This window comes from Peromyscus californicus, unplaced genomic scaffold, assembly GCF_007827085.1.
Source record: "Peromyscus californicus insignis strain IS unplaced genomic scaffold, ASM782708v3 Scaffold_24__1_contigs__length_46423439, whole genome shotgun sequence".
In the NCBI taxonomy this organism is placed as follows: domain Eukaryota; kingdom Metazoa; phylum Chordata; class Mammalia; order Rodentia; family Cricetidae; genus Peromyscus; species Peromyscus californicus.
The window spans coordinates 8,248,357-8,273,579 of NW_026294535.1; the positions used below are offsets into that span (position 1 = coordinate 8,248,357).

At 43.0% G+C, this 25,223-nt stretch overlaps 1 protein-coding gene across 5 annotated transcripts in view; it reads right to left on the minus strand.

Moving 5' to 3' along the window:
• Positions 1 to 10,126: 10,126 nt before the first annotated feature.
• Positions 10,127 to 25,223, minus strand: part of Scyl2 (SCY1 like pseudokinase 2) — a 57,957-nt gene continuing 42,860 nt past the window's right edge. For 3 of the 5 annotated variants that reach the window (XM_052753077.1, XM_052753075.1, XM_052753079.1), the window contains 4 exons: positions 17,914 to 17,980; positions 17,698 to 17,793; positions 15,569 to 15,688; positions 10,127 to 12,496 (listed from right to left, as the gene is read on the minus strand). In XM_052753077.1, the coding sequence (XP_052609037.1) occupies positions 11,852 to 12,496; positions 15,569 to 15,688; positions 17,698 to 17,793; positions 17,914 to 17,980 (928 nt within the window). In that variant the 3' untranslated portion in view covers positions 10,127 to 11,851. The remainder of the gene's footprint in view (positions 12,497 to 15,568; positions 15,689 to 17,697; positions 17,794 to 17,913; positions 17,981 to 25,223) is intronic. The other 2 variants (XM_052753078.1, XM_052753076.1) reach the window with 1 other exon arrangement.

Consider the following 25,223-nt stretch of genomic DNA (forward strand, 5'->3'; position numbering starts at 1 on the left):
TAGCAGGGGGGGACCCTAGGATAACTGTGGTTTATAATAAGTTTTGGTTTTACTCAATTACTGGGCAAGCCTCAATGAAACATTTCACTATTAGGATAAGAATTTGTACTGTATCAAGCTGATGAAAGAAAATGCTGGCCGTCCTTCCAGGAGGGGAGGCTAAAATCTTTTTAGATTATGGATTAGCCTATAGAAAAATGTCTGCTGTAAATCAAACAGTGAAGGGGAAGATGAATAGGAATCTCACTTACACAACTTAAGTAAAACATGGCTCTCTGAACAGATGAAGATAGGTTTCTTCTGTATCCCAGAATGTAATCAATATTTATATGCATAATTCAGCTATCATTTGGGTTAAAAGGACATAATGGGAAATGTTACCATTTTTGCTATTTTCTACAGAGAAAATATATCACTGTTTAAAATTTTTTAAAAAATTAAAAAAAAAAAGAAGAAGTTCTGTGTCCAGGCCAGCAGTCACATGTTGTATGAGCCACACTCTCCACTTAGCATCTGAGAAGTTGCTGATGCTTGGCCCCAGGCTAGCAAATGAGACGGAAAATGTCTGAGAGTTTCTTACTCCTCTGCAAAGCAAAGGAACCTGATGGAGACCGCACGAACAGAAAACACATTTAGTACATCTTATCTGCTGAATGATTCCTTCTATGAGCTATTAAGCTTCTAATAGTTAGTGCTCTTAAAAAAGAAAAGAATCCATTTTTATTATAAAAAGAAAAGGGATGGAGAGATATCTTAGTGGTTAACAACACTTTCTGCTCTTCCGGAGGACCCAAGTTACATTGGGAAGATCACAACCACCTGTAACTCTAATGCCCTCTTTTGGTCTCCATGAGCACCTGCACATGAAACACACACACACACACACACACACACACACACACACACACACACACACACACACACGGGGGGGGGGCACAGCGGGCCGAGGGGAGACAGAGAAAATTTTTTTTGTTGTTTTTCAAGACAGGATTTCTCTATGTAGCTTTGCGCCTTTCCTGGAACTCGCTTTGTAGACCAGGCTGGCCTCAAACTCATAGAGAGCCGCCTGGCTCTGCCTCCTGCGTGCTGGGATTAAAGGCGTGTGCTACCACCGCCCGGCTCCAAAAAAATTTTTTTTAAATAAAATTATTTATTGTATTCAATTTATAAAACACTTTTAACTTCACACTTTCTGCTTTGCAATGTCACACAGAACTTCCCACAGGCACACCACTGCACCTCATGTTGAAAGCAAAGGAATGGAGATGGCAGATGACGTGCATCAGGCAGACATGGGACAAGAATCACACTCGTGGGAGGGCAAGGTGGCTGGGGAAAGCACTTATTGTACCAGCTGGATCCATCCAGTTCAATCCCCAGAACCCATGTAAAAAAAAAAAAAAAAAAAGTCTGATGGTACGGCACCTGTCATCCCAGCATTCCTCGGGAGAGATGGGAGATGGAGACAGGAGTATTACCCAGAGGCCCATGGCAGGATGGCAGAAACAAGACAGACTCTGCCTCAGCAAGGCGGAAGAAGAAAAGGGACTCACAAAAGAGGTCCTGTGACTTCCAAATGAGCACCAGTGGCATGTGCAAACATGTGCCCCCCACCCCCGTTTTTATAAAAGAACTCATACTTATGAGCCAAGGGTAGTGGCATGTGCCTTTAATTCTACCAGCTGGGAAGCAGAGGCAGGAGGAGGGGCTAGCCAGTCAGAGTCTGTCTCAAAAGCAAAAACAAATAAATCACTGCCCTGGTTCCCTTGCCTGCTGCCTTTGGTTGTTTGTTTTGTTTTGTTTTGTTTTTCGAGACAGGGTTTCTCTGTGTAGTTCTGGTGCCTGCCCTGGATCTTGCTCTGTAGCCCAGGCTGGCCTTGAACTCAGAGATCTGCCGGGCTCTGCTGGGATTAAAGGCGTGCGCCACCACTGCTCAGTGACCTTGGTTGTTTAAAACGTATTTCTCATTCCCGTTTAGAAGGCATCACTCTCCCCAACAAAATACAGTGATATCTTACACTACTACCTGGTGGTAATGACCGTGGGATCTCCTTTCTTTCTCCTGTTTCACCAGCTGCCTGTAGACTGTGAGCAAACATTGGCCGGAGGTATGCTGAGCTCCTCCTGACCCCCTTGGAGAAATGGGAAGATTTTTGGCTCCTTTGACCATGTATTGGTCTACCATAGGGGAAAAAATTGGCTTTGCCGAATGACTTTAAAAATGTCAAAGATACTTAGGTGGCATCCAAAACCAAAATAAATTATAAAAATCTAGTAAATTTAGTAAATTCAGTTATGTCATAATAATCCAAAGTGAAAGGCTAGAAAAAGTCGAGATCGCAAGGCATATTGAAATATTTTTGTCACCTCCACTTTTCAATTTTGTGTGTGTGTGTGTGTGTGTGTGTGTGTGTGTGTGTGTGTGTGTGTGTGACAGAGACAGACAGACAGACAGAGACAGACAGGCAGGCAGGCAGCCTGGCAGACAACTTGAGTGTGGAGGTCAGAGGACCGCTCGCCTGAGCAGGTTCTCTCCTATCATGTGGACGCCAGGCATCAGGCCATCAGGCGCCTTCCCCTGCTAAGCCATCCCACTGGCCTGCCTCTGCTGTGCCTGAGGTACAGGCACAACCCTGAGTGACCAGACAATTTTTCTTGAGGTCCTGTTCTAACCACAAGTCAAATATCCCTGATGACCAGGTTTTCCACAGCCTATTCACGTCCCAAGAACCCACCTGGAAAACAGGCTGATCATTTGGGAAACAGTGACATCTTCTGGTAGTTTGTAGATGAAATAGATTCATTCACAGCATACATTTCCCTCCAGAAAAATGAGCCCCTGTCTTCAAATAATGTTATTTATCCTATCTACATACCTACCAAAACCCTGTGAATTCTTACATTTCCAAAATACTCAGACTATTGATGGTGAGCTACAAATAACACTGTCGATTGTTTATTTTTCTATTTGATTTGCTGTTGCCTTAATACCAACTATTTTAAGCTAACATTAATCCCACCTTTCCTTTATCATTCAACGTTATCGGAAGAGAGCTGGGGCAATGGGTCAGTTGGCACAAGTACTTTGCCACACAAACATGAGGACCAGAACTGGGATACCCAGAGGGCACAGTGGCCAGCTGTAACCCCAGCACACTGGAGACAGAGTAACCCAGAGCAAACTCTCTCAAGAGATGCTGCCTCAGTGTACGACGGAGTGACTGAGGAAGACAGCCAGTGTCAGCCTCTGGTATCTATAGCCTTATACAGGTGCACCCACCCACACATGTGAACACACGCATATACACATGCACACCACACCCACAATGGACACAAAGAAAAAAATTACTTGAAACCAGGTGGTGTCATGGTTCATACTTGTTATCCCAGCATTAGAGAGACGGAAGCAAGCAGAAGGTCAGGATCTCAAGGCCAACCTGGGCTACAATGTGAAACAGAAGCTATTTGGCCAACCGATACAGTGGTGTACTCCTGCGATCTCAGCACTTGAGGAGGCTGAGGCAGGAGGATCTCAAGTTTTAGTCCAGCCTAGAATACATAGCGAGGCTGTGTTAAAAAAAAAATATAGTAATATTAAGCAAATTTGGTCAACTCAACATGACCTCCAGTTTCAGAAGGACTTTGGGAGTTATCTAGACAAATCCCATCCCCAGTATCTCCAGTTTAATCAGATAAAGTGTGATTCCCCAGTAACCATTGATAGCACAAGCACTCTTCTGAAAGGGCTCTACGTAACCACGCTCGGGCCCTGTCTCCTCAAGAGCTCCCCTAGGCTAGCCCAAGTGTCTGCTCTCTGGCTCCCAACCACAGCTTATGTGGCAGCTCTTCAGACTGACTGTTTACTCAACTACCTGTAAAACTGCAGGTACTACCTGTACCTGAGGGCAAGGCTACAGCCCGTTTATATTCATGCCCCAAGATTCTCACAATTCCAAGTGCGTAACACCTCAGGGGCTTAGTTTCTGAAGAACGAATGCATTCAAATTGTGCTCAATGGGACATTTATTTTTCATTCCAGCCGTTTGAAGGTGTATGCCCATTGTCAGGAAGCTGTGAAAGTCCAGGGCACACACCAGGGACTTGACACACTTCACTACCGGACCTGTGCTTGGGAGATGTGACCCTGAATTTGCCTGAGAAAACCTGCCTTGCTTTGGGAAAAACACATATTTAACACTCACTCTGTGTAAATATTTGCTCTAATTCCAATGCAGGAGTGTCCAGGAGCATCATGTGATTCTATTTTTAAGAAAGTAAATCATGGCCTGGAAATGCAGCTCAGTGGTTGAGGGAGCATACTGCTTATGGGGAACCTAAGTTTGGTTTCCAGCACCCACAATTCTGGCTCACAACCACCTGGAACTCCAGAGGATCTGATATACTCTTCTGGCCTCCAAGAACACACTCATATGTACAAACACACCCAGCACACACATACACACATAATTTAAAATATTTATATAAAAAAAGAAATCACAGCAAAGAAGGATAAACACACACACACACACACACACACACACACACACACACACACACACACACAAAGCCAGAAGGTAAGCACTGACCCCTGTCATATAGTGAAACCCTGTATGTTCAGTATAGTACCCTGAAAATTTGGCCGGCCCTTTTTGCTGTCCATACCTGATTTGCTAATTAAAGATTCTAAAAAGAACAGGGTAATTGGTGAGTTGCTTCGAAGCACATTTACTCACATTCGTTTCTCTGCTGTTGTGATAAAAATGGCCTGACAAAAAGCAGAAGAGAGAGGGGTCTGTTCAGCTTACAGTTCCGGGTTATAGTTTATCATGGTGGGGAAACTAAGGCAGGAAACAGCTAGTCACATCATATCCAGTCAGGGGCAGAAAAAAAAACCATATGCTTCCTTGCTTCTGCTCAGTCAATTTCTCTGCTTTTACACCATTCAGAATCCCCTGCCTAGTGAATGGTGCTCCCCACAGTGGGCTGAGTCCTCCCAGGCCATTTACTTAAGACACCCCCAACATGTCCATGGGCCAATTACATGCAGACACTCCTTCACTGAGACTCATCACCTGGGATGACTCCGGGTTGTATCAAGTTGACAATTAACCCTTCGCTCCTCGTGAGCTGAAGCCTGACACCTGTCCTTCCTGAACTCAAAGCAGCTTTTCCATGTCAGAGCAAGTCAGTCATTCCTGGCACCCAGTATTGGTTTCGTAACACGGCTCAAAGCTAAATGTGACAAAGGTAACAGCCCAGGGTCCAAACTCAGCCACCCAGGCACAGAGGGCGCAAGTGGGGTTAATTCAGAACTTCCAGAGAAGTGGATGCTTAATTTGGAGCCTATTCACGAACACTTCTACAAGTGAGATTTTGAAGCTTGCTCTCCGGTGCATGTTGTTGGTGCTGATAGGATGTCAGTCACGGAACCCTAACGGCTGAGACTGAAACAGAAAATAACTAGAGATGAGGACCCGTGAGGATGCCAGCCTCCATGGGAACCTTGCCCTCTATTTACAAGAATGACCGTGAGTAACTAACTGGCCTTCACGACCAATGCCTGTAATCCCAGAACCCAAGAGGCTGATGTGGAAGGTCACGAGTTCAAGACAGCAAGACTTTGTCTCCAAATAGTTAAGTGAACACGAGGAGAAGGGATTTTTTTGGTTGTTGGTGTTTTGTTTTGTTTTGGACAATTTTGGCTGTTTAACTCCTGAACAAACAAGCAACTTTGGCCTAATTTACAAAAGAAACACCAACAGCACACAAATACACCTTTATCTGGCTCCAAAGTCCAGCAAGTGCATGCTTTTAGCATGCCTTCAGCATACCTCACTTTGGCGACGGTTCATCACCAGTTAGGAAGACTAGCAGGCTTAGACACCCAAGTAACAATTTAAACTTGCATCGCTGTCGATTCTTATGTCCAAATTCCGGACATATCTCTACACGGTACCTTTGCAGAAAAGTCAAACACTGAGTTTACTAGCAACCTAGATCACTGCACAAAGGGACATACTAAAAAGGGAGCGTGGTGGCGGTGATGGTGGCGGCGGCGGCAGTGTTGAAATTATCAAGTAGATCTAAAGCAGCCAAACCATAGTTCCACTACCATCAGCACATTTCAAGCAATTTCACAATTGTTCTTCCTTTGAGGTGCTGTATCTCTCTGCTGCCCATGAACTTACTACGTAGCCCAGGCTGGCCTCCAGTGCACAGTAATCTACCTGTCTCAGCCTCCCAAATGCTGGGGTTGCATACCTGAGCCACCATGCCCAACTCAGAACTTTTCAAAGAGGAAGTCTTACTATAGAACATGCAGATACTAACTAACTATTCCATGCCTTTTGCTAGAGTGCATGTATACCATGGACCCACTTTAAAATAGTTTTTATAGCAGAATCAAGGTCGTGCAGGAGACAGGAATCACACTAATTTTTACTTAATATTAAAAAATTTTAATTATTCTTTGAGAATTACATGTATAATGTATTGATGACTCTCACCCATCAAAGCCCCCCACAAGTCCCATTCTCACAGCCATGGGTTTTTTGTTTGTTTGTTTAGTTTTGCTCTGTGACCCACTGAGTTTAACCAGGGCCATTCACGTAAGATGGGTGGGAGCTATCTAATGACTACATTAACTGAAGACAATTCCTCCTTCATCAGCATCCATCAGTTGTTTCCCAAGGAGGGGCAGGGCCCTGAGAGCCTCATAAACAAGAAATTGTTAATAATCATTAGCTAGAAGCTGGCCAACTAAAAGAGTAAGATGAAAAAAGACACCCAAGCAGCAGGTGCTTTAAAAAGTGCTAGGCATTGAGGAAAAGGTTTCCTTTTAAAGCAGGGCACCAGAGATGGGGAGGCTCAACCCTGCTACTACACTCCCAATGTGTTTCCACCATAACGAAGAACTTGCTGGAGGGCATGGGCCAGAGTGGCACAGTTGGATCTGCCCCACAGCAGCTCAGAGGCAGCTCAGCTCCCCTGCTTAGAGCTAGGTTCCCTTAAGGGATAGTGCCCTCTCCTGATGAAGCCTCCCTGCTTACAGCCAGGCTCCCATGCAGAGCTCCAGTGCCCTCTGGTGATAAAGCCTAGTGTTTGTCAGCAAAGAGGAAGTCTAGAGCATCCAGCTCTGGCGGAGTTTGGAGCTTGGAGCAAAGCTGAACCGTGCCGGTTTGCTGCTGAGAACAGCTCCCATGCATAACCGCACCACCTAAGACAGAGGCTGCCAGCTACGCGTGGAGACTGAGTAGTCTGAACTGAAATGTGCTAAACGTAAAACACGTGTAAATTCTTAAAGAGCCAAAAAGCAATGAAAACATCCCAGTGATTTGTTTCATCAATCCATACCCAGACAGTATTTTGGGAAAAGTTAAATATGAATTTTACTTTTTAAAATGGGAACACTGAAACCACACATGTGGCTTGCTGCTGTGGAATAATCCCTTTGTATGCTGTGAAGATTTGTCACTCGGACTGGTTTAATGAAAAGCTGATTGGCCACTAGCCAGGCGGGGATTATAGGTGAGACAACCAAACTAGGAGAAGGATGGGAAGAAGGGCGGAGTCAGGGGTGACACCAGCCAGCCACCAAGGAAGCAGGGCATGTAGAAAATGAGGTAGCAAGCCATGAGCAATGTGGCAAAGCATAGATAAGAAATATGGGTTAAGTGTAAGAGCTACCTGGTAACAAGCCTGAGCTATCGGCTGAGCATTTATAATTGAGCCTCTGAGTGATTGAGAGCAGTTCTGGGACAGGAAAACTCCACCTACAGCTCATAGGCTAGGTACACACTCCAGGTTGCAGGAACACCTGGAACTTGGAATAGAAAACATTTCTAATACCCAGCAAGCACCACTTAGTGAAATGGCTGCTCCTGCTGTACTCTTCTCCCCAGGTTTACCAACTTTAATTCCATGACATTTGGGTGATGCCAGTTCCACTGACTGAGGTCCCCCAGTCCTCTTCACCTGTCATTGAAATCAACAGCCCTGACACTTGAGTTTGCCCAGCAACTTCCTATTTTAAGACAAGAGACTGAAACGCTTTGTTTCTGAAATGGACTTAAGAATGTCTAGTAATTTAAAAATTGGGTTCATAAAGAAACACATTAGCCTAAATACAGGGCAACTTCACAACAGGAGCAGCAATACCACCAATTGATAGAAACAACGTAAATTCCCATTGATAAAGTGGGAAGAACTGTAGGAACAACTCTGTTAGAAACATTAAGCACAGTTCTCAATGAATTTTTTTTTAAGGCAGGCTCTCTTGTAGCAAGTTTGGCCTTGAATTCTTGCAGCCAAGGATAACCATGAAATTTCTGATCCACCTGCCTCCAACTCCAGATTGATAAGATTACAGGCATGCAGCACCACGAGAGGTTTATATAATACTGAAGATAAACCCTAGGGCTTTGTATACATTAAGCAAGTACTCTATCAACTGAGCCCCAGCCCAAGGGGCTTATTTATCTATTATTTATTTATTTATTTATTTATTTATTTATTTATTTATTTATTTATTTATTATGCATGCAGTGTTCTGCCCCAGCCCAAGGGGCTTGCTTATTTATTTATTTATTTATTTATTTATTTATTTATTTATGTATTTATTTATTTATTTATTATGCATGCAGTGTTCTGCCTGCATCCCTGCAGGCCAGAAGAGGGCACCAGATTTCATTACAGATGGTTGTAAACCATTATGTGGCTGCTGGGAATTGAACTCAGGACTTCTGGAAGAACGGCCAGTGCTCTTAACCTCTGAGCCATCTCTCCAGCCCCAAGAAGCAACTTTTAAAAATAATTTTAAATGTCGGGGGAGGGTATACCTACATTGATGGGTAGGTATGTGAATGGAAGCCGACACCACCCATCCTCCTTTGAGACAGGCCTTCTCACTGGACTAGAGTGCTCCAATTAGGCTGGGCTGGTTGGCCTGCAAGCCCCAGGGTCCTCCTGTCTCCACCTCCTCACTACTGGGATTTTCCATGCATTCTATTGACCTAACCGTGATCCTCACACAAGGCAAGCACTTTACTGATAGAACTATACCCCCATCCCAATAATCAACATTTAAACTAGCATATATTAATTACACATAACAGGTTTCATTGACATTTCCATTCACGTACATAATTTCAGTCATTCACCCCCTTGCTACCTTCTCTAGCCCACCCCCCACTCCTAATGCCCTTCTGCCCAACCACCCCTTTCCTCCACCCTACCCCCATGAGTGTTTCACTAGGGTTATTTACAGGAACATGGGGTTTTATAATGGCTACCCCACTAGAGTTCCACTCCTATGGACTATGCAAATGTCTCTCCCTTCCTCGTTAACTATGCGTGAGTCTTCAGGGAGGGGAGGCCAATAAGCAATGTTTAACACTTGTAAGTTACTTAAGAATTATATATTGTGTTTTTCAAGTAATCAACCAGCATATTTAAAGTCATATAGAGATGATTATATTATTTCCTTCTAATAAGGAGTTCAACACTAATATCAAGTAACTTTATAAAATAAAAAAAAAGGCTGGAGATATGACTCAGTGCTTAAGAATGGTTAAGTGGTTGCTTTTCCAGAGAACCCGAGATTGAATCCCAGTCACACGATGGCCCGCAAACATCTTAACTCCAGGCCCCGGATAGCTGTGGTGACTTGAATGAGAAAGGCTCCCGTAAGTTCCTATATTTGAAGCTTGGTCCCCAATTGACACAACAGTTAGCAAAGGATTAGGAGGGGTGGCCCTGTGGGAGGTGTCACTGGGTTGGGCTCTGAGACTCCAAAAGCCAACACAACTTCCTGTACGCTTGCTTACCCTCCCTCCGTCCGTCTCCCTTCTACCTCCCTCTCTGCCTCAAGCGTGTGGGTCAGGCAATGTGTGCTCAGCTACTGCTCCAGCACCGTGCTCCCACCATGATGGGGGACCGCGAGCCCCCAATTAAACGCTTCCTTTTATAAGTTGTGTTGGCTATGGCATTTGTCATGGAATAACTGAAACGGGATCCAGTGCCCTCTTCTAGCCTTTCCCAGCACTGCATGCACGTGGTGCGCCTATACCCGTGCAAGCAAAACACCCAAAAATAAAAATTTCAAAAGAATTTCTCAGTAAACAGTAGCTATGGAATTGTTACAAAGAAATGTTCAACAATTTTATTCCATATAAAACATTTCCCAAAAGAAATATTACTATTGTGTTTGAAACAAGTCAGGTGAAGTTGTGAATGTATTTGACAAAAACGCCTTTTTCTTTCTTGGATGAATCCGTGGCATCCGACCAGTCCTTCTGAAGTCAAACTAGACAGGTGCCAGGTGTGAACGCTGACCTGCACTTCTGAAGTGTGATTTCACTGGATGCTGTCAGCACTGGTGATGGCGGGAAACTACTTTGTAATCAAGTACTGCAGAGTCCGTACATCACGTGCACACGCGATTAGGTTTCAATGAACATTCAGCCATTTAATAAACTTAGTATCAGCACACTAAACTTCATATGATTTATTTTAAATGATTGCTGGTTCCAGATAATTAAAAACCACAAACTGTATGGCAGCAACTATAATACATACACAGTTTTTTTTTTTAAAGGAGTTCTTTCTTTATCAGGTAACAGTGGAATATAATTTTTAAAAATACAAATGACATTTATAGCATAAGGCTCTGTGGTAGAATCAGCAAATTAAAGATAAACATCAGAGAAAGGTTCTGAAAAGTGAGGCGTGTCCTGTTAGAATTGACTTCTTCCTAACAGTGACTGATTTACAGACACTAATAGGTCCAAACAAAAAGTTTCTGGAACTCCTAGAAAATAATTAAACTTTAGTAGTAGTAACTAACAAGGTTGGACTATCATGGCAAGCTAACATTTAATCTGTTGGTATCCAATGGCTCATTTTTAGAGTTTATTACACTCAAAACAATATGGCAGAAATCTCAAAAGTTTACTCATTAAATATAGTTTAATTTTTTTTTTTTTTTTTACAAATCTCCTTTTGAAAATGTAATTCATATATGCTGCAACTTCAGAAGTTTGAATTCAAACTCAAGTATGAGGGCGGTAGCCAGGAAAGCCGTATCCGGGTGCTCTGTCTGTTTTCTGTACAAGTCAGTACATGGCTCTCCTGTGATACAACATGAAAAGGTGATCCTAAACATATTCAAGTAAAGGCAGAAAATACATTGCTAGTTGAGGCAGATCATGCTAAAATATAATTCACAATGATTAGTTTGCACATTTAAGATGGTTAATAATAGTTTTAACCAATGAAATTAACATAAATTAGATTTGCAGCATTTTTACTGTCTTTTGTATGAAGCCTAAGATGCTTTGAAAAATAAGACTGGAAAAAGCAAACGACCCACCACTTTCTCTTCATGTTACCACCCAGTCACAGAATTGCAAACAAATCAACACAGCATCGGGATTCTTCACATTAAATGAGGACAAATGAACACAAAGTAGCTAACAGGTGAATGGCCGGTTACCATCAACTCAAGCTTTTTAGTAACATGAAGATTTACAAGCCAAAATAAACATCTGGTTTAAAAACTGCTACTCAAGATAACTCAGTTGTCCTTTTGCACTTTGAGACTGGTAAGAACTGGATCTTTAAAAACCTGAAGAGGAGTTTGTCAGAGGAGAAAATCCTCCTCAGTGCTTTAAAACAATTCAACTGGTTAGGATCCACACAACTCCTGCGCTGGCTGGCATGGAAGCAGGTGTTCTGTCAGAGAAACAATCCATCTCCCCAGAAGCAGTTTCTCCCAGCCAGCTGCACACCGGTGGAAATCTGCTTACCCATGATTGAAACTGCAGTGACCCTCCAAAGAGCAGCTCGGGACACCTCACCCGAAAAGATCTTTCAAATCATTGCTAGCTGAACTGCTACTGGTCATGGTAGTTGGTGGCTGTGCAAAGTTCTGTGGGTTAAAGAACGGATTACCCTGCATCCCAAAGGCAGCCTGTCCCATCACATTCACCTGTGTGCCCATTGCTGCGCTGCCCAAACCTGGGGAACCTTGAGGAGGTACAAACTGATTCAGCCACTGATTTGGTTTCTGTTGGGAGAGCTGGTTCATGCTAACTTTGGGTTTCTGAGGGCCAAAGAGATTATTAAGGGCAGACATATCAGCTGGTCTCTGTTGCACCTGCTTCACAGCAGCAGGAGGACCGCTCAAAGAGCTGTAGTTTGACAGAGTGGGCGGGGCTCCCAGAGTCAGTGTGCTCACTCCAGCTGTGCTCGTACCGCTGAAGAAGTTCTGGTTCGGACTGACCGGCATGCTGACCCCTGAAGTCTGAAAGCCCATGTTGGCCTTTAGGCCATTTGTCAAATTTCTCTTTGTATTATCAATCGGTGTAGAAAACATCATGTTGAGGCCCGTGGAAGGAACAGACGTGAAGGTACTTGAAGCAGAGAGCTTAGGAGTGCTAACAGAAAGGCTGGTCAAAGAGGTCATGTTGTCCATCAGCGTATCTGTCAAGTCCTTAGTCTGAAAAATAGGAGTGAATTACTTTCCCTCCAAGAAACACAAATTACTTTATTAGTAAGCACTGCACAGAGCACATGCTAACTAGGGAGCACTGGACAGATGTGGTACATGGTAACTAGTGAGCATGGACAGAGACCATGATAAAGGACAAATTACAGTTAAGCTGATGATCTCCACCAAGTCAGTAAACCACCACCTGCACAGCACATAACGGCTCCCACTTACTTTTGTACAGTTTTTGTAAGCAATACTGGCAATCGACTGGATGACAGCCATGGTAAATTTAAACTACAATTACGTGAAATGCCCCCAGGTAGAACTGACTCTTTTCCTTAAAACTGTAGCATAAAAAAATAGAAAATTCTCCCGTTTATTTTGAATTTCATCATTTTTCTCTATTCTATAGGTACTACAACAACAGCTCTACCCAGTCCAGAATGATGCCATGGCACTCATCATCATACTTCACTTCCAGCCAGAACCTCAGATAATCTCACCCATTACTCTGAGACCGGCTATAGACTCTACAGTTAGTCCAACTGAGACCTAACTATCTGAGCTTTCTTACAGAACCCCACAGAGATACTGTCACCCCCTGAACATCAGGAAGCAATTCTAAGAAAACAACGCCCCCTTTCCCCAAAGGTTTCATGTTTCTGAGGGTTATGGATAATGGTTATAAGGTAGGGGGTGGAAGAAAACACTGGACTCGGTACTCCCCTAAAAAAAGGGGGGGATGGTGGATAGGTACAGGATATTAAGGCAGATTATTGTATATACTAGTAAACTAATCTAGTAAAATATCAGCCTTAGATAATTGCACTGCTATGGATTCTTGCATATTGATATAAATGTAAACTTTTAATATTCTTTTTTTTTTTTTTTTTTTTTTTTTTTTTTTTGGTTTTTTCGAGACAGGGTTTCTCTGTGTAGCTTTGCGCCTTTCCTGGAACTCGCTTTGGAGACCAGGCTGGCCTCGAACTCACAGAGATCCGCCTGGCTCTGCCTCCCGAGTGCTGGGATTAAAGGCGTGCGCCACCACCGCCCGGCCAACTTTTAATATTCTTATTCCAGATAATTTGTATGTTGATACAAATACAGAAACATATTTGCTGTAATGTACATATATTTCTACTTTTATTTGAAATGTTTTGTATATTGATACAAATGTAAAATTATATTTGTCATACTGTATGTATGTTCTACCTCTGTTTAGGATATTTGGTATATTGATACATATTTAGGATTATTGTCATATTGCATATTGTACTATACATTCCTATCTCTGTTATAAATATCTTGTGTATTGTCACAATTTTGAAGTCATTGTCCTTTTACTGTACATTTGCTTACAGACTGTTTACCCTGTTTACATGAAGCCTTAGTCTTTAGGTTATCTAGATTTATAGACTTATAGATTTATAGTCACCTATGATTGTCATCTCTATAGTTATGTTAGTTAGGTTCTCCAGACTTACAGAAACATATGTCAGATGGATAAGTAGTCTTCAAACACTTCATAGACCTGGAGAATATGGCATTTAAATGTTTTGATAACTTGGAATTCTGTTGATGTGAGACATGACTGCTCCTGGCAGCACTGATTTGATCAAGAGAGAATGTTGGGCTTCTGAGGCATTTGTTTGGAAGTTTGTCGTCTTCTTGGCACAAAATGGCCTACTGGGTAAAGAACTGCCCTTGCCTCGACTGCTGACAGTAAAATGGTCTGTCAGATACTCTAGGCTGTAGCCAATTTGAATGCACCAGCAATGCTGAGAAACTTTAGGTGACTGTCTAGGCTGCCAGCTGTCTCAGTCTACTCTCGAAAGACTCCCAAAAGTTGCTTGCATCCTTCTCCCATTTCTCAGGTATTATTATATTCTTTCTCAGGTCTTTGATGGGATTGGAGACTAACAGTTATAGTTACAATCTTCTTGTATCTTAGTTAGAACATATTAAGTATTAGATTCAGGTTCTTCAGGATAGGACATCTTTTGGAATGATCTCTGTAACATGCCATTTACCTATGCTCCAGACTTCTCTGGATTTCAGTATGTGTCTCTTGTTTGACATTGTTCGCATTGGTTGTAGTTCCATCTTGTCTAGGTCATTATCCCTTATTCCTCCTGGACAATATTGGATAATCATTCCTATTCTATATAGTTTTCTATTAGGTTAGAACTTTTTTAGACAAAAGGGGGAGATGTAGTGGGTAGCTGTTCCAGCTTTGACCTGGAAGTACTACCCCCAGTGAGGCTTCAGTAACTGTCATGCCTACAAGGCGGGGCTGAGAGGAGCCCTTAAGACCCGAGATCCAGATGTGTCGGCCCTCTTGGTTCCTGGTAATCCTGGATGTTGGATGGTAAACCAAGCTGATTCTCCAGAGAACACTGCTGAACTGTACTTCACCTCTCCCAGATTCTGTAACCTATCCCATTACTTGTTGTAAGTAAAAACCCCAAATAAACCCCCCTTTTAACCACGTGGAGTTACCTTAATACTTCCACCAATAATTCTCAATTTTTTGCCCCTTAGCCCACACACATTTTTTCATCTGAGGAAGAACTGTGGTGATTAAGACATAGGGAGAACAGGTAGTAGTAAGTTAAAATACTTCCGAGCTATACCAGTGAGTGTAAACTCTGCAGGCAGGACCCGTCCCCAGGGCAGCAGCACTAGTGTCTGAACAGTGCCCAGAACACAGAGGGAATCAATGTGGTCAGGCGATGTTGATGTCTCTTCCTAACCCAAAGCCAGTTAGAATGGAAAAGCCAGAAACAGGCAGATTCTTCCATCTGTGAAACACTTAAGGACGTGAATGGACTATTCCTGATAATGGCACTATTAGTTCACATCCTTTCTTACAAACCACCTAATCACCCCATTTCCTCTTTGGTAACAGCACTGAGACTAATCACTGCATTGGGGCAGGTTACTCAGGGAAGCCTAAATCACACTCTTGAGTTACTACTTTATCACATCATCCTTTAAACGCGTCTGTACAGACACTAGCTGCTCACCACTCTGCTCCTCACTACTAAGGATGCCTGAAACTACGCAAAAGGAACGCACCTGTTTGATGGGCGCCATGGGAGTGTGGACTTGGGGCTTCAGCGGCTGCTGGCTTTTCAGCTTCTGGGCCTGCTCCTGTTCTTTTGCCAATTTCTGTTTTTCTTCAAGTGTAAGTGACGCCTTAGAGCAAAGCAGAACAACAAAGTCAACCACAACTTTACACTCCATCTGCAGAACAAGATTTCTAAAAAAGGAGCTGGACTCCAGAGTAGTAGCACACACCTTTAATCCCAGCACTCGGGAGGCAGAGGATCTCAGTGAATTCAAGACTAGCCTATCTACAGAACAAGTTCTAGGACAGCCAAGCCCTCACAGAGAAACCCTGTCTCAAAAAGAGAGGAGCTAGAGGGATGGCTAAGCAGTTGGAAGACCTAAGTTTGGACTCCAGAACCAAGTACAGCTAGAAACAGCAGCACGCATCTGTGATCCCAGCCTGGCTACACAGCCGTGAACAAGAAACCTCATCTTGTCTCAAGGTAGAAAGCAATCACTGACACCTGAGGTTCCTCTGACTGCCACATACACACAAGTATGCACGCGCATGTACACGCATGTGCGTACACACACACACACAAAGTAAATACATAAATATAATAAATTTAAATAAAACATGGACTGGGAGCTCAGTGCTAGAGCACTTGCCTAGAATTTCCAAGGCCCTCAGTTCAATCTCAATACCACAAAAATTTGTAAGTATTATACATGACTAAGAAAGCATTAAATAAACATGTTCCTTTGCTATGAATGTCTGCCTCGAGTTGTGTGTCTTTATACTCGTATTTTGCTAAACAGGAGTTTTTTTTAAGCACAGTTCTGCAAGTCTCTGTGTTGTCTATTAGCTCTATACACAGATAATTGTATTTTGTAAATAAATACAAGAATGAACTCAACGGTAGTAAGAAATTTATTTTGACTTACTGGATACAAACCAATATTTTAATCAGAAAGCATTACCTAATGGTTTACTATTCAAAACCATAAGGACAGTAAATCTTTAAAAAGGAAACAGAACAAAAACCTGTACTCAGATTTTAGGTGCCTGCAAAGTAAAATTGTATCTAACTGAAATTTTTCTTTAAAATATCATTACCCCCTAATAAGGCATATCAACATTATATATCATTAGTAAAATAAATCAAGAAGAGTCCCACATCATTTTTATAGGATTCTTGCCAAAAGTGTGTAGCCTGGGCTGAGGAAACTGTTCAGCAGGTAAGGATGCTTGCCATTAGGTCTGATTAACCTTAGTCTAATTGTGAGGAAATATCAAGTAATTCCAAACTGAGCATCATGCTACCCAATACCTGATGAGTTAGTCTCTGAATATGTCAGGAAAAGAGAGGTGTGGTGTCCTCTAACTCCTGCACATAAAAAGTGAAGGCAGGAAACCAAGAAGTCAAGGCTAGTCCCTGGCTACAGAGCAAGTTCAAGACTAGCCTGAGCAATATCAAAAACAAAACCCCAACTTGAACGAATATCTGAAGGCCATAAAAGTTAGGGATCACCATGGAATAGAAACCACAGAAAGGATAACAGCCTGGCATTCATACTGACAGCAGTAAGAAGAGACTCCGAACACTGAGAAGCTGGGGCTGGAGAGACGGCTCGCTGGCTAGAAAGGGTCACCTGCTCTCCCAGTGGACCTGAGTTCAGCTCCCCACATCTGCATCAGGCAGCTCACAGCTCCCTCTAACTCCAGCACCAGAGGATCCAATACCTGCTCTTGCCTCTGTGGGCACCTGCACTCATGTGTACAACCCTCCCACCACCACAAATACACACAATTAAAAAAATAAAAGTAAAAAAAAAAATTGTAACTAGTGATAAGCAGTAATTCAGGAGGAGAAGACAGGCAGCATACTGCAAGTGACAGGCAGCATACTGCAAGTGACGGCCAGCCAGGCAGAGTCAAGCAATGGAGACAAGGCACCGTGTGTGTGTGTGTGTGTGTGTGTGTGTGTGTGTGTGTGTGTGTGTGTCAAGTAGCAAAAGAACCCAAAACAGCTTACACACATTCCTTCCTAAGACAGTTCATAAAGAGTTAGACTACACAGCATTTCCCAGCAAATATATATGATTTATAGGAAGTCTCACAATAGAAATATATTTTTTAAAGTAGAGAAACTTACTCTTTTCTGTTTATTCTGCAGCCCATCTTCTTTATTTTCTGATTCACCACCAGTTAGAAGGTCTGCTCCAATGTTGTTGAAGACCTTGTCAATCTGCTGAAATACAAGTCCAACACTTGAAGACACCCCAATAAATGTCATTTTATTCCTTAAAGATTAAGGACTCTTAAATGAGACAATCTCAAACATTTTCTGTAAAAATAAATGTCTTCTTACCTGACTTCCAGCATGGGTAATGCTTGTCTCCTCAGAAGCATTCATTTGATTTCCTATGTCCAAAGACCTACAAGATGGACAGAATTATGGAAAGGTAGTTAAAAGAAACTAACTTTATTCCTTAGCTCAGATTTTCCCACTATTTTCTATGGTTAGTCTGCTTGCACAAATAACAACAACAACATGATAACATCTAGGTCCATGAAAGCGTCGTGACCTGAATTCAACCCCCAGAACCCATGTAAAAAAGCAGATGTGGTGGCATGCATCTGTAAATCCAGCAATCCTACAGCAAGACAGGGGGCAAAGACCAGAGAATCAACTGAAGCTCTAGGGCCAGCTATCCTGTAGTATACAGCACAGCAGAAACAGAAACCCTGTGTAGGGTCCTGGCCCCCAGTTTGGGTAGCTGTTGCCTTGCTTGCTGACCTTGACCTTGATGTCCTCCCTATGCTAATTCTCTGCCAGTTTCCACCCTCCTGAATGCTTAAAGGAAGTTCCTTGTTTGTGTATCCTACATATTGAGTGTTAACAGCTTAGATGCAAGATTGTAAACATCAGTAGCGAACTTCTGCCCTCTGGGGTTCTCCCATTGTGCTGTAAGCCTGTATTTAAGGTTTCCTCCCTCTTTCAATAAATGGCATTCTGCTGAGGCAAATGACCCGCTGTCTTTTGTCTCTGTTTTTCGATCCACAGCCCCTCGCTCGGACATGGTGAATGGGTGGTGGTAGTGCGGGTGTTATTGCTACAAATGGAGGTCCCACCGAGATCTGAGAAAGAAGGGACAAGCTGATAGAAACCCAAAGGTAAGGCTGGCCAGCAGTTTAAAGAATAAAGAAGAGAAGGGTGAATTGATATGGGTGCAGCTAGCTCACAGTTGCTCCTCAAGGAACAGTTAATTGGACTGCTGAGGCGGCAAGGCACTGTCATTAAGAGCAAGATGGCTAAAGATTTCATTCAAATCCTCCAGAATGTTAGTCCTTGGTTTCTGGTCTCCGGAGGATTTAATATATCAGACTGGGAACAGGTTAAGATTGACTTACAAAAATATTCGCATAAAGAAGGGCCTGATTCCATATCCTTAGCTACTTTTTCTTTGTGGCGCTTGGTTAAAGATGCGTTGCTTAGTGATATTAAAGTTCAAGAACAATTAACCGAAGCTAAAGCTGTGTTAGAGGAGTCTCAGATAGAGGAGGCTCTCAGATCCCTTCAAACTTCCAATGTTTCTGACTCTGCAGTCGTCTTCAGAGGGTGATGATGTAGAAGTCAGATTAGAAAAAGATACTAGATGCTTAAGAGGGAAATCACAGAAGAATTCTTACAAGGATAGACCTCCAGCCCATAACCCTAACTTCTGCAACATGAAGGTCCTTCCTTCCGAACCCATAGAGGGGTTAACGGGGGGGGGGGGGGGGGGGGAGTTGCTTACCCGGTTATAGAGACTCAAAATGCTGAAGGTCAGATTCAAAGGGAACACAATCCTCTAGATTTTAAAAGCATTCAACAGCTTAAGGAAGCTGTAGTGTCATATGGGCCCCATGCTCCTTTTACCACAGCTATACTTGAATCTTCTTCTGCCTTAAATTGTACCCCTAGCGATTGGATGCAGTTGTGTCATGCTGCTCTCTCTTTGGGGGAGGATTATTTAATTTGGAGGAGTTTCAAGAACATTGTCAAACTACAGCTAACAGAAATGCCGCTGCAGGTTTTCCAGCTCGTAATCTTGAGATGCTCACAGGTACAGGGCAGTATGCCACTTTACAAGCACAGATTTTGTATGATCCCACAGTTTATGCACAGATTAGCATAGCTGCTACCAGAGCATGGAAAGGGCTGCCCAATAAAGCTGCTGGTGAACAACTATCTAAAGTCATTCAGGGGCCATCAGAACCATTTGCAGAATTTGTAGATGGCCTGCTTCAATTAGCAGGGAGAGTATTTGGGGATGTTGATCAAGCCATGCCAATAGTAAAGCAACTGGCCTTTGAAAATGCCAATAAATATTGTAAGGAGGCCATTAGGCCTCATAAAAATAAGAGCTTAAATGATTATCTTAAGCTATGTAGAGATACAGACAGGCATCACATTATGGGACAGGTAATGGCTTCAACCATTAGTGGGAAATATTCTGGAGGAGTCTGCCAAAAAACTTGTTTTGGATGCGGCCAGCAGGGTCATGTTAAGAAAAATTGTCCTCAAGCCCAAGCAGTGGCAAAGACACCGGGACTTTGTCCCCGATGTCAAAAAGGCCATCACTGGAGTAAGGAGTGCCGATCTCAGGGAAATCTGTTACTGCCTTTGGGAAACGGGCAGCGGGGTCCACTCTGGAGCGGTGTATGGAACCCTGGATACACCTGTCCCAACCTCAGTTTCCCACCATCCCATCCAGTTCATTCCTCGAAGAAATCCCTTTCTGTCCAAGACCTTATCAGAGGCACCCCTGGAAGCGCAGGATTGGACCTCTGCGCCTCCGCCAGAGCAGTATTAACACCTCAGATGGGCCCCCAGGCTCTCAGTACTGGAGTCATGGGCCCACTACCTGCAGGGTCTTTAGGCCTGATTTTGGGCAGGAGCAGTGCTCTTATGCAAGGTATTAAGAGTAATTCCAGGAGTGATAGATAAAGACTCTGAAGGTGAAATTAGAATCATGGTTGAGGCTGGTAAGGGGGTGACAATTATTCCCCAGAGTGCTTGCATAGCACAATTGCTTTTGATGTCTTGCTTCCAAACTAATAATTCTTTTCTTAAACCACATAGAGGTGAAGGTGGATTCGGCTCTACAGGCCCACTAGCCTGCTGGGTTTCCACCTTAAAACAAAGACCCATGCTAAATTTAAAAATTAATGATTGTAATTCTCAAGGTCTCTTATATACTGGTGCTGACACTTCAGTTATCTCTATAAAACATTGGCCCAAAGGTTGGCCCCTTAAAGATTTCACCTCTAACCTACAAAGTATTGGCACAGCTCAGATGCCATTACAGAGCAGGCTACTCTTAAACTGGAAGGATGAGGAAGGTCATGTAGGAACTTTCAACCCTTTGTGCTACCTGACATTCCAGTGAACTTGTGGGGATGGGATGTGTTAGATGGCATGGTAGCAGTGCTTACTACACAGCCTGTACAACAGATGCTGAAGAGTCAGGGCTACTGCCCAGGCAGAGGCTTAGGGAAAATGTTACAAGGAGATCCACTACCTAAGGTAGACAAAAGCTGTGTTACTAGATGTTCTGAGGATACTAGAGAATTAGGGTCTTTTCCATAGGGGTCACTGTACAGCAGACTTCAATACAACAACTGATAAAAATCACTTGGAAAAGTGATGACCCTATATGGGTGGAACAGTGGCCCCTTACTAAAGAAAAATTGGAGGCTGTGAACGCTTTAGTTAAGGAGCAGTTAAATGCTTGATATATCATTCCTTCCACTTCACCTTGGAACTCACCTATATTTGTTATTAAAAAGAAGTCAGGAAAATGGAGGCTATTACAGGATCTTAGAGCTGTAAATAAAACCATGCTTCTCATGGGAGCAACACAGCCTGGCTTGCCTGCCCCTGTGGCAATTCCTAAACAATGACATTTAATTGTGGCTAACTTGAGGGATTTTTTTCACCATTCCTTTGCATCCCGAGGACAGTCCTAGCTTTGCCTTTAGTGTTCCATCAGAAAATCTCAAAGAACCTTATCAGAGATCTCAGTGGGTGGTCTTGCCCCAAGGAATGGCCAATAGCGCTACTATATGTCAAATTTGTGTCTTTGGCCATAGCACCAGTTCAAAAAGCTTTTCCAGATGTTCATATAATTCACTACATAGATGATATTTTATTGGCTGCTAAAGATAAAAAAAACTTGTTTTTGATGCCTTTTCTAAATTACAAGAAGTTCTTAGCCTGGCTAATTTACAAATAGCCCCAGAAAAGGTACAGGTATCCTTTCCCTATCATTATTTAGGTCGTGAATTGTTACGTACAGGCATATGTCCACAAAAGATTACTCTGCCTATGGATCTGCTATGCACACTTAATGATTTCCAAACCTTTCTGGGAGATATTCAATGGCTTCAGTCCACTTTAAAGATTCCAACAGGTCAACTTCGTCCTTTGTATGATGTCTTAAAGGGCGACCCTGACCCTTTATCTCCCCATGAATTAACAGCTGAAGGGCATACAGCCCTACAATGTATACAAGAGGCCCTGGAGCAAGCTCACGTGTAATATATAGATCTTTCTTCTCCTTACTGTATTTGACATTTTGTTTTTCTCATTCACCTACTAGAGTGTTTTGGCAAACAGGTCCTATTCTATGGGTACATTCCCCAGCTTCTCCAGTGAAAACCATTACTCCTTATCCTCAGGCTGTTGCTCAGATTATATTTAAGGGAATCAAGATTAGTGTTCAAACTTTTGGTAAGGAACCAGATATTGTGGTGACCCCATACACCCAGTCTCAAATAGCATGACTGCAAGCTAATGATAATGACTGGGCCATACTGACATGCTCCATGCAGGGTCAGTTTGATACTCACTACCCTTCCAATGATGTGTGTAAGTTTATATCCTGTTATATTTCCCAAGATAGTACAGATGACTCCTATTCCTCAGGCCCGTGTGGTATTTACTGATGGCACTTCACATGGTTTTGCTGTGGTAGTTTCTGCTAACATAGTGAAGAGAATGAAAGTCCAGGGCACGTCTGCCCAGATGGCAGAGGTACAGGCACTGTTGCTTGCTTTACAGATGTTTTCTGATGAGCTTTTAAACATTTATACTGATAGCCAATATGTGGCACATGCAGTTATGCCTTTGGAGGCAGCAGCCTACATACCATCCATCTCTCCCATTCATGAATACTTATTGCAAGTGCAAGAACTCATATGGTCCCACTCACACAGCCTTTATGTGGGGCCATATTAGAGCTCATACTCAATTGCCTGGACCTCTAAGTGAAGGTAACCAGAGGGCTGATGCCATTGCTCATATGGCTGTTACATTAGTTTGTTCTGCCTTTGAAAAGGCTACTCAGTTGCATCAATGCTATCATCTTAATGCTGGATCTCTTCGTCATCATACGGGCATAACCCTGGAACAAGCCATCCAGATAGTTAAATCATGTCCTATTTGTGCTGAATTTTTACCTGTTCCTCATTTGGGAGTTAATCACTGAGGACTTTTACCTAATTATGTATGGCAAATGGACATCATACAAATGCCTTCCTTTGGAAAAATCACAATATGTCCATGTGTCTATTGATACATATTGCTCTGTAATTTTTGCTTCTGCCCATTCAGGGGAAAAGGTTAGAGATGTAAAGAATCATTGTCTTCATGCTTTTGCTTACATGGGAGTGCCAAAATGCATAAAGACTGATAATGGTCCCGCCTACGGCAGTAAGGGATTTTCAAAATTCTGCCAAGATTTTTTCTATCATTAATAAGACTGGTATTCCTTATAATCCTCAAGGACAGGCTATAGTAGAATGCTGCCATCGTACCTTAAAAACATATACTGCTGCTGGGCGTTGGTGGCACACGCCTTTAATCCCAGCACTGGGAGGCAGAGACAGGCGGATCTCTGAGTTCAAGGCCAACTTGGTCTACAGAGCAAGATCCAGGAAAGGCGCAAAGCTACACAGAGAAACCCTGTCTTAAAAAACCAAAAAAGAAGGAAAGAAAAGAAAAAAACATATTGCTAAAGTAAAAAGGGGGGAGGTAGGGGCTCATCTCTCCTCTCCACATTCTATTCTTTCCCTTGTTTTATATATTTTAAATTTTTTATCGGTGGATTCTGCTGGAGTATCTGCTGCAGATAAGCACTGGAGGACTCCTGTTGCAAATCATCCTCTGGTGCGATGGAAGGATCTTTCTACTGGCACTTGGAGGGGACCCAATCCAGTGTTGGTGTGGGCCCAGGGTTCTGTTTGTGTCTTTCTGCAGGATAATGAGGTTCCTCTTTGGGTTCCTGAGCGCTGTGTGCATCCTGTGGCTGCTGCTGAAGCCCAATATGGCAGAGACCTACTGGGCCTTTGTAAAAAACTCTCCCCTTCTGATGCCAATGGGGATTGAGAGCCCAATACAGCCAGCCCTGGCAAGCATTAACGTAAGTCTAGGAACTGTAGCCATGCGGTTGGATTCTCCAGAAGGTAATGTATGGTAACTGCTTTTTCAAGTATGTTTGAGAACATGTCACCCAGACACCTTAGAGAATAAGGATAACCCTGAAGGTCACTGACCTCCATTTGTTAACAGTAGCATGCCAGCTAAGCCTTTTCACATTTTGCAACCCTCTTCAAGCTGGTGTAGTACCTACTTTTCAAGAATGGCTCTGTACAACATTTATTGGCCTCCTGAAATTCATCTAACCACTTTTGAAGATACCTTAAAATTTGTGAGCCTGAATATAGGCATTATGAGACCATTAGTTCTGCTCCTTGTGTGCTGTCTGATTTTTCTGTATGGTTCTTAGTTGTTCTTTTGCAGAGCTGCCAGCTTAAGTCATGCTGAGTTCAAGAAATATGAGCCTTGGTGGTTCGTGTTCCTAAAGTTGTGTCCATGCCAGTGGATGCTCACATGCTCCAGAAGAGAACTTGACATCACTGTTGCTGTTGTTGCTGTTATAGCAGTGGCGGCCACCACTGCTACTGTTTCTGGGATTGCCATTTCTTATTGGTTACTACAGCTAGCACAGTGGAGACCCTGGCAGCAAAAGTAGCTACCACAGTTAGTTCATCTTTCATTCTATTGTACATGATAAATTTAATTCAATAGTTATATACATTTCGATTGGCTCTGAAAGTTATAAAATTTATAAACTCAAGTTCCATTTGCTTTTGGGATACCATCTTATGAGGACTTCAATTTGCAGTAGGGCTTGTTAAGGAAGGGAGTGGCTCAATAGCCTTTAGCCTACTGGCTATGGGTGGGTTAGGACTTCTGTTGGTCTTTTCTGTGTCGAACACACAGATTGCAAGCCCAGTGCCACTTTGAGATCTTTGGCAGCAGTTAACTCTACAGCTCACACACGATTGAGCCTGTATGATAATGAGTATTCAGAGACTGGTAATGCCTGGGGGGCGCTCACCAACCTAAGACAGAGCGCCTGTGTGGCCTGGGCAGGCGTCTCCATGATGGGTAAGGTGACCTGCTGACATCCCATGCAACCTAAGTCAGAAGCTCATTTTTTAGTAAAAAGGGGGGACCTGTAGGGCCCTGGCCCCCAGTTTGGGTAACTGTTGTCTTGCTTGTTGACCTTGAACTTGATATCCTCCCTATGCTAATTCCCTGCCGGGTTCCACCCTCCTGAATGCTTAAGG